General features: G+C 37.3%; 1 protein-coding gene across 7 annotated transcripts in view; it reads left to right on the plus strand.

Moving 5' to 3' along the window:
* Nucleotides 1–15,571: 15,571 nt before the first annotated feature.
* EZH1 (enhancer of zeste 1 polycomb repressive complex 2 subunit) overlaps nucleotides 15,572–18,220 on the plus strand; it is a 31,947-nt gene continuing 29,298 nt past the window's right edge. For 3 of the 7 annotated variants that reach the window (XM_070728779.1, XM_070728780.1, XM_070728786.1), the window contains exon 1: nucleotides 16,488–16,585. In XM_070728779.1, coding sequence (XP_070584880.1) covers nucleotides 16,524–16,585 — 62 coding nt within the window. In that variant the 5' untranslated portion in view covers nucleotides 16,488–16,523. Of the gene's footprint in view, nucleotides 15,591–16,399; nucleotides 16,419–16,442; nucleotides 16,586–18,220 lie in introns of those variants that run through there. The other 4 variants (XM_070728784.1, XM_070728783.1, XM_070728782.1 and 1 more) reach the window with 4 other exon arrangements.

Here is an 18,220-nt window from a genome sequence, read left to right on the forward strand (position 1 = left end):
TAAATAAATAAATAAATAAATAAATCTAACTGGCCACTGAGGCAATAAGCCTTTGGTCTGAATATTTGGGTGGCATTTAAATATTAGCTAAATATGCAAGAAGTAATAATTAGTAAACAGCCATGATGTGAACAGAATACCTCTATTCTTTACCAGAGTGTCTTCTAATTAAAAAAAAATATCAATACAATGGACAGGAAAACACTAGGGGGAAAAATGTGTCCAGGAGGGGAAACTGTGCTAAATATCAAAGAAAAATGGAGCTTACTGTTGCAATGAGTCATTTCAAAGATTAATAGTCCTAGAAAAAAATAACCCACAGTAATGAAATGCAGACTGGTGCTTTGTCCTGATGAGAAACACTTGCTTTACAAGTTAGGATGAGCAAGGCATACTGGCAATGTGAAAAGAAACACTCCAAGCATTTATTCCTCGTCACAAACTTAATGCCCTCCATATGTGCTGGAAAAACTCACAACAGCCCCAGCAGCCAGTATGGGAGCTATTGTCAGCACATCTTGAGAACACCATGCTGGAAAAGACCCCCTTAAACATTTATTATTGTTTGTATTTTCTTTTTGTTGCAAAGCATATTCAGTTGAAACCATGAACTAAGAAAGGCAATGGGAAACCATGTAGAATCTGGATTAGTAAACATAAATATTGTGATTATTTCTTTTACTTTTACAAACATTAAACCAGAAAGTAGCATAATACCGACTTTTACACCCAGCATACAACATTGTTTTTCAGGTCCTTCTTTCTTCTAGGAAAGCTTTCTGATTTTTCTCCTACTTAGGTTCTTACTAGTATCACATAATTTTTACCGGGGACGATTTTTAGATTTACTTTAAGCAGATATTCTAGACCCAACTTCCTTGATGTATGTTGTAAAGCTTCCTCATATATTCAATTGATATACTTTTGAAATAAACTAATATTAAAAAAGCGAAGCCTTCTCTGCATTGAGCATAACTCCTAATGACTCTATCCAGCTTTCTCAGAAACAACTCAGAAGTTGCTTGCCTACTCCATAGATCAGTGATGGCGAACCTTTCTTGGCTCAAGTTCCAAAAGGGTGCGCATGCAGGCGATAGCATGTGTGCACGTGCCCACACCCATAATGCAATGCTCTCACTCCCATGCATGAGCTGCCCTCCTGCCCCTTCCCTGCACATGCACAAAGGCCTGTTGGGTTGTTGGGCTGTTTTTCTGATAGGCCTGTTGGGCTGTTTTTCTTTCTTTCTTTTTTTAAAAAATGACTTTTATTTAATATAAATATTAAAATTACATTGAAGACATTGATTCAGACTTATACCTACATAACATAATGTAAATACATACGTACAAACATGAAAACAAAGAAAACAAAAATGAAAAAATGAAAAAAATCAATGTCTAGATCTTTTCTTTTCACAGTAAACTATACTGCTGTTATATTCCAATCAATAAAACTGTAATCCTTTCACAGTTATTAACTTTCAATCTATATATGCAATGCAATCAACATACAAGCACTTTACTATTATTATTATTCATTCCTTATGTCTCTATCTCTATCTATGGCTTTACACACTGCAGAGTTCTCCTGATTCCTCTGCTCTCCTTATTTTCTTTCTTTTCTCTATCCAACTATAGAACATATTCCAACTTCCATAAAATTCTGTATCTAGTCCATATGTCAATTTGTCCAATTCCGCACACTCTAATGTTTGTTTTGATAATAATCCTATCACTTGGTATTTCGTTCTTTTTCCAGTATTGGGCCATGACTATTCTTGTTGCTGTAAAAATATATTGTGTGATGTACCTATACTTTTCCCCTAAATTATCCTCAAATATTCCTAATAAAAAGGTTTCTGGTTTCATATTAATCTTTTGTTGTATTATTTCTTCTAACCATTTATGTATTTTAATCCACTTTTTTAAAAAAAAATTAGGCCACATCCACCACATATGATAGTAAGTTCCCACATGGTACTGCCATTTCCAACATTTTGGATCCATGTTTTTATACATTTTTGCTAATCTTTCTGGCAGGAGGTGCCACCTATAAAACAGCCTGTTGGGCTGTTTTTCACTCTCCCCAGGATTCAGGAAAGCCTCCTAAACCCTGGGGACAGCAAAAAATGGCCCAATGGGCCAATCAGAAGTTTGAAAACAAAACGAAAATGAAGTACACAGTGTACTGCTAACCTTCAAATAGCTGCAACCAGGACAAGAACACCTCAGCCCATTCCTTCTGCAGTTGGCAAGGGCTCTATAGCCAATAACAGAGCTCTGGATCAATCTGTAGCTCTTTTTCAGCTGCAGAGGCCTTTAATTGCCAACTGCAGATGAAATTGCCCGAGATGTTTAGAAGCCTGGCTGCAACTGTTCAAAGCCGAAGAAGTTCTTGAAGGCCTCTGAAAGAAAAAAGGAGGCTGGGGGTGATTCACATATGTAAACTTCCGTTGGCCTATTGGGCCATTTTTGCCATCCCCAAGTTTCAGGAAGCCTGGGGAAAGTGAAAATGGCAAAAAAGAAAGCTGAAAATCACCTGGCCATAAGGCAATACCTCGCAAGCCCTCAGATATGGCTCCATGTGCCACAGCCATAGGTTTGGCATTGCTGTCACAGATTTTTTTTGGCACTTCCCTGTCTAGCCTCCGGCTGGGCAAGACTAGGAAAAGTCAGCTAGACTTCCTGTCCAGTTTATCTTCTGAATCCAGATCAGATCAGATTTTAATCTAGCTCTGAAAGAGAAGAACAACACAATGTCTTTGGATTCATAGAGCATTTAAATTGAACAATGAAAATAGTGAGTTTGCAAAGTTTATTTATTTATTTATTAGATTTGTATGCCGCCCCTCTCCGAAGACTCGGAGCGGCTCACAACAAGAAACAGTACAAATCCAATAAATTAAAACAATTTAAAACCCTTAATATAAAAAACAATCATACATCTCATACAGACCATACATCAAGTAAACAATAACTGAAAAAAGATGTTTAATTTAATGGAAATGTCTTCACTTCTCTATACTAGTCGTCTCATAAGAATCCCCTCTCCCTTGAAATTAATAAATTAATCCCACAAGGCAGAAGAAAGATCTTTGTAATAGTAAGAAAGGGCTATCTTCTCTTGTCCTCTAATTCTTCTTGCAGAGTAGGCCAGTAGTTAAGCCAAAAATAACCAAAATGTCAGAAAGAAGAACAAAACAAATCAAATACATTTTGATATTAGAAGAATGTCCCAAAGTGCTTTTTCAAGAGGCAATTGGACTTTCTGGTTTTTCTTTGGTTCCCAAACATCTTTGGGACAATCATGAACTGGATGATGAGACTTTCCATAAATATTTAAGGGGAGAATGACTGACAACTGTCTATCTTTTAGCCAATACACAACAATGTATTTTTGTTCACGCAACACAAATGACCTTGTTATCTTCTCCCCCAGTCAATTTTTCTACATTTATTTATTGTTTGTTTGTCAACAAGCACAAGGAAACAGGACACATGAAAAAATGGCACTAATAAATGGATATAAAGAAGCAAGACATAAAGACATAAAATGAATATATATAATTGGGGACAGTAGGACAGTAGGCATGCTGATGCACTTATGCACGCCCCCTTAGGGACCTCTTAAGAAACATGTAAGGTCCACGGTAGACAGTTTAAGATAAAAGGTACGGAGGTTAGAGAAACTAAGAACAGGATCAGATAGCATGTTCCAGACATTTACTACTCTATTGTTGAAGTCATATTTTCTGCAATCAAAATTAGAGATGATTACATTTCTTTTGTATCTACTGATAACCCTGGTGTTATTGCAGTTGAAGTTAAAGTAGTTGTTAACAGGTAGGATGTAAAGGTAGATGATCTTGTGTACTAAGCTTAGGTCAGAACAGAGACGCTGTAGCTGTTATCCAGACCTAACATTTCAAGCCCAGTGGTATAAAGATTTTTTTTTTTGCAAGCAGGGGAGTGTGAGTACTCTTCTTGTAAAATACTTCTGGACCCTCTCTAATGTACAGTGGAACCTCTACTTAAGAACTTAATTTGTTCGGTGACCAGGTTCTTAAGTAGAAAGGTTTGTAAGTAGAAGCAATTTTTCCCATAGGAATCAATGTAAAAGCAAATAATGCGTGCAAACCCATTAGGAAAGAAATAAAAGCTCAGAATTTGGGTGGGAGGAGGAGGAGGAAGAAGGGGAGGAGAACAGTTGCTGCCGAAGGAAGAAGGGGAGGGGAGGGTAATAAAAAAAAATCCAAAACTTTAAGGCTTAAAAAAAAAAGACTCTAAGGCTGTAAGGAGCAAGCGCCACCCATGCACCCGGCGTGAGGCTGCCTCCCATACACTGTGCCAGAAAGAGAAACCCAGGCGGGAGAGGGGGGGAACCTCCTGCTCCTTTAACCAAAAGGCGGCGGCTGCTGCTGCTGCTATCTGCTTCCTCTTCTTTCCCATGCTGAAGGGCTCCCCTCTCCTCTTGCTCACTCGCTTTGTAGCCGGCACCTTTCCTTCACTGTGGGGACTCCTCAGCCCAGTTGATCTGGCCAGGGCGAAGCGCCCCCTTTTGCCTTTCTGGACCCAGACACTCGGGGAGGCAACTTCGCACCAGGTGTGTGGGAGGCAGCATGAAGGAGTCACCACAGCGAAGTGGTTTATTCCTTCTCCAAGCACTCAGAGAAAAAAACCCGCTCTGCTCACTCTGGGCTGCCGAGAGCAAAGGGAGCATTTCTTTTCTCTGGGCACTGGCAGAGGTTTATTCCCTCTCCAAGTGCCTAGAGAAAGGAAAATGCTTTGTTCGCTCTGGACTGCCAAAGCCTCCTTAAGCGCCACCGAAAGGCTCTTCTGGCAGCCCAGAAAAGCCCGAGATGGCCGGGATTTAAGGAGGAATGGCAGGAAACTGGCCAGGCCTTTGTGCCGCTCTCAAATTTCCTGGGAAATTTTTCAGGGCTCAGGTTCTTAAGTAGAAAATGGTTCTTAACAAGAGGCAAAAAAATCTGAAACACCCAGTTCTTTTCTAGAAAAGTTCTTAAGTGGAGGAGTTCTTAAATAGAGGTACCATTGTATTACTGTCTGAAATACAATGTGGTGTTCTAGGCAGGTGAGCAGTATTCAAGGATAGATCTGGCAAAGGTTTTGTATGCCCTAGTTAGAAGTATAGCGCTACCAGAGAGAAAACTTGGTAAAATAAGGTTGAAAACTCTTAATGCCTTTTTAACAATCTTGTTACAATGAGCTCTGGGACTTAGATCTTTTGAAATAAGTACTCCTAGATCCTTGACAAAGTGTGGCGCATCTTTTAGATCATTTCCACTCAGCTTGCATTTGATATTCTGATTTTTATGGCCAATGTGCAGTATTGCGCATTAACAGTACATGATCTCAAATTTCTCTATCAATCATCCGGAAATCATTTTTTTCATTTCTGCAGGAATGACAAAGGAGAGTAGAGACTATAATCTCTCCATTTCCCGAATTCCCTACATCTGGAGGAAAAAAACAATGATTTTTTTAATAGTGGTACCACTGGCCAACTCAATAAGTTATACACTACCTACCATTCTGCTCCCTTTCGGCCTTGATCCACCCCATCTTGTCATTCACAAATGAAAAGAGTGATTACAGAAACAGGATACTTAGAGAAATTTTGCTAGAGTAAATTAAGGATTGCTTTAACTCCAAAACAGAGCAAATCTGTTTGGAGCGAAAACTAATCCGTTGGATTAATTGATTACATTAACAAACTTAGTTTTGGAACATATATGGCATTCTTAATTCCCCTAGCTCCTATTCTCTATGATCCAATTAAGTGAGTCTTGGGAAAAGGCCCATTATGCAGGCTGAAGAATTACCAACTTGGGGATAGATGGGTGAGGGTAAATTATACTGGATATCAGAAAGAGCAAGGAAGTAAAAACTTCCTGCCAGATAACACTGTGTTTATTTCCAAAGGATGTTACTACAGGAAGGCAGGAAATGAAACTATTGTCCCAGCCAATTTGGTTGCTGAATGCTAGCCACCCAGACTCACACCCCTTTAGTTTTATCTGTATAAAAAAGTGAACTGGGGAGGGGATATATCCAGTGGTTTTCAAGCAACTTCTTTCATATCAGGATTTTAGCATAATTTGAGCTTTTGACATGTTATGCAAAGATTTAGTTCTCTTGAGAAACCTATGATGTTGGGAAAGGTGAAAGGAAAGAGAAAAGGACAACCATCAGCAAGGTGGACAAAGTAGGAACCCTGTTGAAGACTTGAAGATTGGGGACAGGTCATCCTGGAGGATCCATCTATGTGAGGCTAAAAGTGGTACTTGACTTGGTGATGTGTAATATAATCAATCAGCCAATTACAGACCACAGAATTTGCCCATCATCGTTTTAGTACAATGCTGCCTTAATTGTTTAGGAGTCCTTCCTTCTTGAAACCAATTATTTCCTTTCATCAATTTGACTAGAAGCCCCAAAATTCTATCCTCTTTTGCATTTCTTCAGATTCAAACTATCTGCTTCATTCTTTCTAATCAGCCTTATCTATTATTTACAGTAATTGGTTACAGTTTGTATCAACCTCAACCTGATGCAAACTATAATGAATTAGCTAGGACAATTATAGTTGGGCTTGTGTTGAAATGGCTGAACCCCCCCAGGTCAGTATGAAGATATGGCACAAACTTCAAAGGGTACAGTTAACCAACTATCTTCCAGACTTTGAGCCAGCAAAAAATTATGATGACATAAAATGTGTTAATCTGGATGTGGGCCATGTTTTGTCACAGTAATGAGGTTACGTAGCCTTATTATTTTAGCTAGTTATGGAATTAGTTAAGAAAAGTGGAGCATTCCCCTGGTGGTTTGGGGTTTTTTTTCTTCCTCACCTGGTGGAGTCAGAAGAGATACAGATAAGAGTGTGGTATGAAACGTGCCTGAATGATAAGTTGCAAATAACAAAGTGCTATACATTTATTTAGAAAGAGATCTAACCTCTCCAGCAGACAGGTTGCAGGCATGGAACTATGATGAAGTGGGAACTGATTTGCCACAATATGATATGAAAGTTCTGTACCAAAACATTAAACTAGCCATTTGAAAAATGACCATTATTATTATAGTGACTGTGTTACATGTCCAGGGAACAAACTACTTCAGCAAGCCAATGTGCTAAATTTTCACAACATCTAAATACTGTTGCTTAACTGAGTTCATATTTAACTATCATAAATCAGCTGTCTGAATTTGGCAGGAACTTTCATTTTTCATAAAAGAAACTTTTCTCCAATTTCATTATCCATGTTTCTTAGTAAGAATTAAAGCACTCTTTATCTGTTTATATCTTTATTTATATTATATACTATTTTAAAATATGGTCTGAGTTCTTTCCCATCTGAAAAAAAGAACGAAAGATATTTCAGAAAGAGGATAAGAAACAAAACAGACCATGAGCATTACTGGTCTAAGATACTGGGAATCAGATTTCAAAGATCTTTAACTGCATCAACGATTTTCCCTGCAAAGCCTTATCCTCTTTCTGAAATACCTTTTGATCTAGGATGGAACAGGTGATCCAAAACAGAGCCTCTGGGCAGTACTCTGAGGACACAATAAGAACAGAATAATACTTAGAAGACTTAAAATAATTTTATTATCACTTTCAGCATGCATTAAAATGAAATTTGGTTGCATACAGCTCTCAAAGAATCACCCCCTCCAATCACCCCCTCCAATAGACAATACATATAATTAAAATACTGTTCTTTTGCCACTCTTACCACCATGAAGTAGGCCTTAATAGCAACTTTAAGTCATATCTGGTTGGAGTCTTCCCAAATCTGTAGAAGCTTCACACAATGGGAATTTGTGCCCATGAAGAATTACTATGTCTGATTGCTTCACAAGAAGTGAAACAATTCATGTACAGAATTAGTTAACTTATCAAAATTGTTAGGAGTCCCAATCTGTTTTATGCAAGAGAAGAATCAAATCCCTACATAAATCATTGATAAATTTTAAATGGTGAGAAAAATGGCCAAACGTCAAATCCACAAACAGCAAATGATGGTTGCAGCATGCAATTTGCACTTCTCAAAATGGAAGACAGTCTAGCCAATTTCCTAAATTTTCTAGACTTAAGAGTGAGGTTTGACAGTACAATAGAATGCAATAAGCCTCAACTTTGGATAGAATTAACATTCATCGTTGTGACTGAACTACTTATCGCTCCTGTTCATGTCATCAGGCACTAAGTCTTCTTACATTTTGACTGCCTTATCTTGTACTCATGTCAACTCATTCCAGGGTCTGCAAACTGGCCTATGTCGTTATTATTACCAGTTTAATAGATTTGTTTATCTTCTGCTGATGACTCCCTGGCTTCCAAACTGTGAAGGTTTTTCTATGTGGCTTGTCTTTGGTTACAATTTTTTTCTAAATAGATATTCATATCTATGCTTTCCCATGTTCAGAAGACCTAGGATCCTTCTACTAGTTTTGACTCTGGATAACAAACTAGCACTTACCTACTTCTTACTTATATCATAGTGGCCAGCAAAATGACTCTTATATAGCTTCCAGTTAAGTATGGAGGATATTGCATTAGAAATTTGAAAAAATGTAAAACATGAATGAGAAGAACAGGTTATCATTTCTTTGCTGCAAAAGACTGTTTTTCTTGTTTCTAGAAGCAAGCACATAGTATTTTGCTTACTTATATTATGATGGTCATTATAGCTCTTCTCCTATAATGCTCTGAAAATAAAGGAGAAAAAGTCCTTGCACTAGCATTACAGAACCATCAACTTGCCTTTCATTGGTTTGAGCCTGTTGCATACCCTGATGTGCTTATCCTTTTTATTTTATATTTTCAGAATTAAAATTTAACTACAATAATGTCTGGAAATTTTCAAGGAATCTACTGGCTTCACTGTTTCCCAAGTTGGACCTTTTTTCCTTTTTTTCCCCACTGTCCAATAAATGAAGTAAAATGAGTTGGTGGAAGGAGAGAAATATATAAAACAACTTATTGTTGCTATTTTTTAAAAAAAATGCATGATCAAGGAAACAAATTATATATAACCTTAAAAGTTCAAGAACAAGTTGCTATAAAATCACATTTTAGTTTTAACTTCTTTAGAATATTTTTTTGATTCTCAAAGCAAGATGACTTCTGGTAACTTGCAGTATAGATCTGTTAACTGCTATTCCTTATCTTCCATGGCAATAAATATACTTATTTCACACTAACAGCTTCAGAACATCCTTAGGCTAAGGCACTACACTTATTCTTTTAAAGAACCATTCTTTGAGTAACAGTTTTAATCATCAGTTATTATCATGGAGGTCTTATCTAAAGCTGTGATTTTTCAGGCCATTGCTCTCTGAGCATACTGAAACATGTGACAATTTGGCTGAAAGAAAACACTTCAGCCTGGTCTCCACTAATACAATGTTTTCATTGTTCCTATCTTGTTTATGTCTGCACAACAGCTAGAAAAAGGAGGAAGGTTCATTGGCTTCACTTTGTTTTCATTTCTTTGAAACTAATTCCACTTAAAAGGGAAAACTTTTTTGTTCTACTCCCTACCTCACCTGTGACCTAGAGCTTTGAAGCCCTGATTTCTTCAGTTATCTTGGTAACTAAAGGCCTCTATCTGGTGTCTACAGTAAACAGAATATTTTAAGATAGAATAATGAAACTAATTTTTTAAGAACATGGGGAATACAGTAATTGTACAGAGATGAGAAAAATGTTGAAGAACTGACTACATACATTACATGAGAGACTTAAGATTTAATGAAGAAACTAATAATTGACCAATGTTGGGAAAGAAATCCTCCATTCTGTGAGAACTGTTTGTTGTGCTTGTTGTGCTGTAACCAAATCTAATGATTTTGAGTATTTATAATTACATAATTTGAAGTATGTATGTAGTTCCAGGCAAAGGAAATAAAGTGGCTTTAAAAAAACAAATATAGTGATCATATTAATGTTTTTTTCCTGTACAAACATACTTTTCTTATTAATAATGTTGATAGTAATAGGAAATTTAGTAACAGACAACTGTCAAAAATATCACAGACATACACAAATTTACACACAAATGCTCCTGTCTTAGGGATCTGCAGATTTCTGTGATTTCAATATACTTTCAATTAAAAGCATACATCTACATCCACACCCATATATTCATCACTGTAATTACCCAAGCAATTATTGGATCACTTAGGCTTTTCCTGACACAAATTAAATGGCTTTTCAGACAATGAAACCAAGATTTTCCTCTTCCTTCCCTTTGTGCTATACACCCTCTATTCAACCTCCCTGCCAAGATTTTGCAAGATATTTCATCTCACCTTAATCATCAAGGGAGAGAGCAATTTGTAAATGTTGGTCAAAATGATTTCACTATAGGGGAAAGGGGGATACTAACCTCTGCAGAAAAGCAAAGCCAGCACAGAATTCAAGAAACAAAGTCAGGAAACACAGAACATTTTCATAACTGTAAAATAAAAATCTACAAATCAGCATTTTTGACATCCTTATCCTATGAATATCTAATGCCCCTATTGCCTTTGTATTATCTTTGGACAGTGGGCAATGTTCCAACAAATGGGATTTTGTTATTCTTCAATTTCATGTTTTTCACTTCAGGTCTAATGAAATCAGATTTTTACATGTGAAAGAGTTGCCATGTACTGTTCAAAAAAATAAAGGGAACACTCAAAGAATACATCCTAGATCTGAATGAATGAAATAGTCTCATTGAATACTTTGTTCTATACAAAGTTGAATGTGCTGACATGTGAAATTGATTGTCAATCAGTGTTGCTTCCTAAGTGGATAGTTTGATTTTACAGAAGTTTTATTTACTTGGATTTATATTATGTTGTTTAAGTGTTCCCTTTATTTTTTTGAGCAGTGTATTTGCTATTCCTCTGAATGGAATAAATAATAATGCAGATATAGTTTGCCAAAGAAGTACTGTCTTATTCCCAATTCCTTATGGAATAAACTATACATATTCAGAAATTGTCAAATTCTTTACCGGGACCATTTCCAGTTCCCATACCTAAAAAGCAATTTAAAAACTATCCATCTTCAAACTTGCCAACATCAAAACAAAGAACAAAATCAGGATCCTTACTATAAAGAGAACAAATCTGGTCCAATGGATAAAGTACCAGGCTAAAAAGCAAGAGGTTGGTAATTCAAGTCCTACCGTAGTCATGAAAACCAGCTGTGAAACTTTTGGAAATCTCCCTCCTATTTTCCACCCAAAATAACCCTATGAGGTAGGTTGGCCTGAGAGAAATTGGTTTGCCCAAAGTCAACAAGCTGGTTTTCCAGGCTAAGGTGGGACTTAAATTCAATCTCCTGTTTTCTAGCCTGATATTATTTGTAAAAATAGCTCTTTATAAAAAAATAACAAAGGGAAGGATACAATGGAATAATATAAAAAGATCCAGTCACTGCTATGCCATTCAGAAGGAAAACAAAGTATCTTACTTGAACTTATTTATCCCCTCTCCCATCTATATTTCATTATGGGTGTATTTGTCTGATTAAACACTGAATAATTCCAGGAAAGCTGAAAAGACATTAAAGCACCTGATAAGGTCTGAAAAAGGTAAGAGGCAAGATGACATTCGATTTCCTGGCAACCACCTGGCAGTCTGTCAACAAGTTCCACAAGTGTGCTGCACTTTAAAGAAAACATGGACTTCACTATAGTTTCAAAAACAAGGTGGTTTATCTAGCTCAGCCAGCATTATAGAATCCCAAAGCTCCAGCACTCTTTTGTCACATGGAGCAGTGTTCCCCAACCTTGGCATCTTGAAGAGATCTGGACTTCAACTCCCAGAATTCCCCAGCCAGCCAATGCTAGCTGGGGAATTCTGGGAGTTGAAGTCCAGATCTCTTCAAATTGCCAAGGTTGGGAAACACTAACATAGAGGTTGCTTTGTTTTTGTCTTCTTTTTTACCAGGCTGAGCCAGACACTTTAGTGTCAGTTCCAAACAGAGCCGCAGAGATCATTCATGAGCTTCATGGACAGTACACATTTATAAGCCTATGTATATACACCACTTGAAGTGAACCTCTAGGAACTCAATATAGCACTTCTGACAGTCTCAAAATGGGTGAACAGTGCGGTCAGGCGGTAGGGAAAGCAAGTAGAATGCTTGGCTACATAGCTAGAGGTATAACAAGCAGGAAGAGGGAGATTGTGATCCCGCTGTATAGAGCGCTGGTGAGACCACATTTGGAATACTGTGTTCAGTTCTGGAGACCTCACTTACAAAAAGATATTAATAAAATTGAATGGGTCCAAAGACGGGCTACAAAAATGGTGGAAGGTCTTAAGCATAAAACTTATCAGGAAAGACTTAATGAACTCAATCTGGACAGAAGGGAAAGGAGGGACATGATCGAAACATTTAAATATGTTAAAGGGTTAAATAAAGTTCAGGAGGGAAGTGTTTTTAATAGGAAAGTGAACACAAAAACAATGGGGCACAATCTGAGGATAGTTGGGGGAAAGAACAGAAGCAACGTGAGAAAATATTATTTTACCGAAAGAGTAGTAGATGCTTGGAACAAACTTCCAGCAGACGTGGTTGGTAAATCCACAGTAACTGAATTTAAACATGCCTGGGGTAAATATACTGTATATCCATCCTAAGATAGAATATATGAAATAGTATAAGGGCAGACTAGATGGAACATGATGTCTTTTTTTACTGTTAATCTTCTATGTTTTTATGTTTCTATGCTTCTAGTGCAACTTCATTCCTAAATCAGTCTTCAGCCAGTTACATTTTTTGAAAACTGTACTACTAAAATCTAAGTGGATGTTTATTTTGTCCCTTTCCAGAGGATGTGGAAGACCCCCTTAAAACCACTATTCTGTTCCACTTTGAAACATATCTTATCTATCTATCTCCATTAGTCATCTCTTGCAATTGTCCCATTAGGTTTGATTATTCTACCTAATTACTAGATATTATTGGTAACTTGTAACAAGTACCATATATAAAAAAGATTATATATTTTTGTATTTTAAGATTTTAAAACACAGCAGCTTTTTTCTAATACAAGGAGTCTATGCTGTCCTGAATAAGGCAGCCAAAGAGAGCTGAGCACTTCTGAGAAGGTCAGTAAGAGAGTTTTCGTATGACCCGAGGTGTTTTGGAAAATGTGTTCCTTTTTCAAGGACACTGTGAAAACAGATACAATACCAAAAAAAGGACACTAGAATGTCAAACTCTGAACTGATTAAACTCATGGCATAGAGAAAAATATAATTGCCATAATGGGCAAAAGAATAATTATTGACAACAATATGAATATTCTTTAAATATAAGCATTCTTTAAATATGCAGCATATGTTTTACTTCTACTATAAATGAAAATAAAAGCAAAAAAAAAAAACGATTCCAATATAGCCAAGGCTTCTCTAAACATTGTAAAAAAGCAACAGCAGTGGTCACAGATACTGTATAATACTAAACAAACCACAAGAGATATACCATGCAGAATTACAATACAATTATAATTAATATAATTTAAATGAAGCAAGATGGCAGCGCCTATGGTGATGGCACCATAGGCGCTGCCATCTTGTTTCATTTAAATTATATTAATTATAATTTGCTCAGGGGCATAGAAGGTCTGGGTCACTACCGGTTCCAATGATCAAAGCCGCCACATTATTACTGGTTCTATAGAACCGGTCCGACCTTTGAGGAACCCACCTTTTATTCCTCCCCAGCATGTCTTCTATTTTGCTTCTCCAAAGCCCAACATTTGCTTCCAAATTCTATATAATTTGCAGAGTTTGATCTTTGTTGATACAGACACCTTTTCCAAAGACTTTATTTATTTATTTATTTATTTATTTATTTGCTTGTTTATTTGTTTGACTTCTATGCCCCCCAATCCCGAAGGACTCAGAGTGGCTTACAGCAATAATAAAAAATACAATATAAATAGATACAAAGGGATAAAAAACGAAGTTGAACCTTATCTAAAGTTAAAACATTGTCTAAAACTAAAACGCCATAAAAAGATTATTTTTAAAAAGACAGTCACAGCCACAGTCATACACAGGCACACCATTCATAGAGTTGACCATCAAGGATGTAAATTTATGGTTCCCAGGCCTGCCGGCAAAGCCAGGTCTTCATGGCCTTACGAAAGGCCAGAAGGGTGGGAGCAGTACGGACATGGGGCAGAAGTTGGTTCCAGAGCCGGGACAGCCATAAAGAAGACCCTCCCCCATGGTCCCACCAACCTGCATTGCTTAAGCCTTAGTCGGCGGGACTTAGAAGATGCCAACTCTATGAAGTCTTATTGATCTCTGGGAGGTATGCGGCAAAAGATAGTCATGCTAGTCATATATGGCTGCTATATCAAGCACTAAGTCTGTGGCATGTATTTTAACTACTTATTTCTTAACTACTTGTGAATTCAGCCATAATAGTTAAGAAACAAATAAGATAGTGAAGGTATTCACCATTATACTATGTTAGTTGTCATCTCTAGGACTTGTTGTTGCATTAGTTCAATCTTTTTTAGGTTTAATTTTGGTTTCATTTTTTTCCCTCTTTTATTATTATTATTTCATTATTAAGACTCTGGCCTTTTATTATTAGAATTTGCAAATCATTTTCATTTTGGCCATTAATGTCATCAGCACAGCGTCATTTATGCAGATATAATATTCTGATGACTTAAGGATGAGTGTAGTGCATATTAACGACAGGGTGAAAACTCCCCTAGTCAACTTTCATCTAATTGTAAGTGTGCATCTCTATTATTCTGCAGTAATAGGTAATGCATTAATAGGTGTGGTCTCTCTGATTTCACAAATTATGTTAAGCCATAATGTGAATTTTGTATTTATTTATTGAAAGCCATGCCATAAAAACCAAGATGAAATAAGAAAAGTAGATAATATAATTATATTTAATTATTTAGGAAATAAATAAATGAGGAAGGAAGGAAGGAAGGAAGGAAGGAAAGAAAGAAAGAAGGAAGGAAGGAAATGGATGCGGTGACTCATTGGCTAAGACACTGAGCTTGTTGATCTAAAGGTGGGAAGTTCAGGAGTGTGAATCTCCATTACTGCGAAATAGGTTGAGCTCCCGTTACTTGATCCAACTTCTGCCAATTTAGCAATTCAAAAGCACATTAAAAAATGCAAATAGGAAAATAGGGGACCACCTTTGGTGGGAAAAATTAAAGTGTTCCATGTACCTTTAGTGTTTAGTCATGACAGCCACATGAACATGGAGATGTCTTAGGACACCGCTGGCTCTTCATCTCTGAAACAGAGATGAACACCGCCCCCTAGAGTCAGGAACAACTAGCACATATGTGCGAGGAGAACCTTTACCTTTTATTTAGATAAGTTAATATTAAAATTATATTCATTTATAAACAAAATTTATAAATGGCACACAATCAATCAATACTAAATTTAAGCCATACACTGATAAACATGTGATGTTGACAAGACCAGCACTAACGACCTCTGAAATGTGAAGGGGAAAATTGAGACCTATACCTGGACTGGAAGTCTCCAGAGAGCTGTGTTTAAAGGTAGGTGCCCCAATAAAGAACATTCTCATGGTCTGAGATGCTGAGGGAGCGCCTCTGCAGATGTTAATATTAAATCTGTTTTGGAAGAACTCCCTCTAGCCTTCAGCTTAGTTTTTTGCACAGCCGCAGCCATTGTAACATATTCAACAAACAAACATAGGTAAAAGAAAACCTAATCCTATGAATAAGCGTACCATATTCGCCGTTTGGCCTTTTTAAAAAGCTTTAAATAAACGAGCTAATAAAAACTAACAATCCTGCGAGTTTATAACTTTATCGGTCTTAAGAGTGGAGTTGGTTTACCAGTAAAACTTCTCCATGTAATACACATTTACAATAACAATGAATTGCAGTTCTCGCATGGTCTTGGTCTGTTTCCTTGACCAGCATGTAAACATTTTTTTTCCTTCTATTTGTTAATAAACTCCATATCAAAAGAGTCTTAATTTGGCGCGTAATATATGGTTTGGATTGTAATGCGCTCAGCATTACTACTCTAGGGTTGAAGTTTTAAGTCAATTCAATACATGTGTGGTGGGCAAAAATAATAGCGATTTACTTATTGGGAACACCTTTAGGTTTTACCTGTGATCATTCGTACCTCCCTAAAATTAACTCAAGAATAACGTGGATTTAACGTACATAGAGTGCGCTGTGCGAATACTAGTATAGAGACAGCCGAAAAACTCAACAGTGCAACGTATTTTGAATTGGAGAGGCGACCATTACCGCATAAGCACAACGAGTGTCGACTTCCAAACGCAGCTTTCCAGATAAGGAACAAAACAAACTTTCTGCGCCAAAAGTGACGCTACTTTACTCCAATTAGTAAGTCTATGGATCTCTGCGACAACGGAGGCGTCGCTTTGCGGAAGAGGGCAACGTCGGGAAGGAGGAGGAGGAGGAGGGCGAGTACGATGCGGTGTGTGACGCATGCGTGTTCAGGAAGGGGGTTCTGCGTTTTCTGTAGGTCACCTGTGTACGATGTCTAAGGAGTGAGTGTCGAAGAAGGGGTTTAAAGGGAAATGGGAGGGGGTAACGAGGATCATGCCTGTGGAGTGCGCACTTCGGGTGCATTGGTGCCTATGACGTCATGCAAAGTCCCTCACTCCGAAGTGGGACGAGGGTCAGGAAAGGGTATATAGACGTATCTAAAAATCAATACATGGGAGGGCAAGAGAGGGAGAGATGTGCCGAGGTATCGCATGACAGCCGCAGGTCTTTGGATACGGGCGGGGCATGGCAAAAGGTTGCTCTGAGCAGCCTTGGGCATGCTGGCTGGACTTAGTTCTTGCATTTTCCTTGCCTTTCGCCTATTTAAAGCTAAAACGTGGAAATGTCCTCCCTCGTTTTGTTCAGCTATCCCCAGAGCTATTAAAAAATGCCAGTAATAGCCAAACGTAAAGGCCTTTGCTTGATATCTCAGGGATTTGTCTGGTTAAATGAGAAAGGGTAAAAGATATTGGTTTTTGCCTCTTAAGCCAAAAGTTGTAAGTGTCTCCACAACAAATTCTGTGTTTGCTACATGCTCTCTGAGACATTTTTTCGCATGTCTATAGACTCAGCATTTTTGCTTCTCCATCATTGGTTTAATGAGGAAAGAAAAGGAACACTTGTGGTCTAATCACAACACTTGAGAGGAAAGTAACTTTGCTTTCTTGGAGGTTGACGTAAAGTTGGGGATTTACTTTGTAACATGTATGTGTTGTTTACATAACACAGAAATACTTTGATTAAGTAACATATAGGTCAGTCAGTCAATATTTGTATTATATAAAAGTTAGTGAAGCCTGACTTTATCTGAAAGAAACTTAGCCAAACATTTTGGATAATTTCTTAAAGAAAGCTATAAGATGAGGGAAGCAAAGGATGCTGGATATATCCCTCCCATGGGGCATGTCCCTAATCACTTGGAGGTATTAACACTAAACAAAATGACAACATGGGCCTCCTCATTATCAATGTGTTATAAAAGCACATCAATTCAGTCTGGTACTGTGGGCAATGCTGGTAGTCCTTGACTTATTACCCCAACTGAGCCCAAAAATTATTTTACTAAGTAAAATAGTTAAGTGGGTTTTGACCCATTTTATGAGTTTTCTTGCTACATTTGTTAAGTGAAGCACTGCAGTTAAGTTGGTAGCATGGCTGTTAAGAGTATCTGATTTCTTCATTAACTTTGCTTGTCAGAAGTTTGCAAAAGGGGATCACATGACCCGGGACACTACAACCATCATAAATATGAACTAGTTGCCTGGCATCTGAATTTAGATCACATGACTATGGGGATGCTGCAACAGTCATTAATGGTGTGTGTGTGTGTTATAAGTCACTTTTTTCAGAACCTTTATATCTTTGAAGGGCCACTAAACAAATGGTTGTCTTTTGTATAGCATCTATCTGTAGCGGCATCTCAAGACTGTTATATTTTTGAAGGATAAAATAGTAAAGAAAAGCTTCAAAGTATTTATTTATTTATTTATTCATTTATTCATTCATTCATTCATTCATTCATTCATTCAACTTCTATGCCGCCCAATCCCGAAGGACTCAGTAGCTGCAACTTTTGGGGAAGTGATTAAAAGCCAAAGAATATTGAAAATAATAGGCATTGACCAAGAATCTTGGAA

Source organism: Erythrolamprus reginae, chromosome Z (assembly GCF_031021105.1).
Source record: "Erythrolamprus reginae isolate rEryReg1 chromosome Z, rEryReg1.hap1, whole genome shotgun sequence".
In the NCBI taxonomy this organism is placed as follows: Eukaryota; Metazoa; Chordata; class Lepidosauria; order Squamata; family Dipsadidae; genus Erythrolamprus; species Erythrolamprus reginae.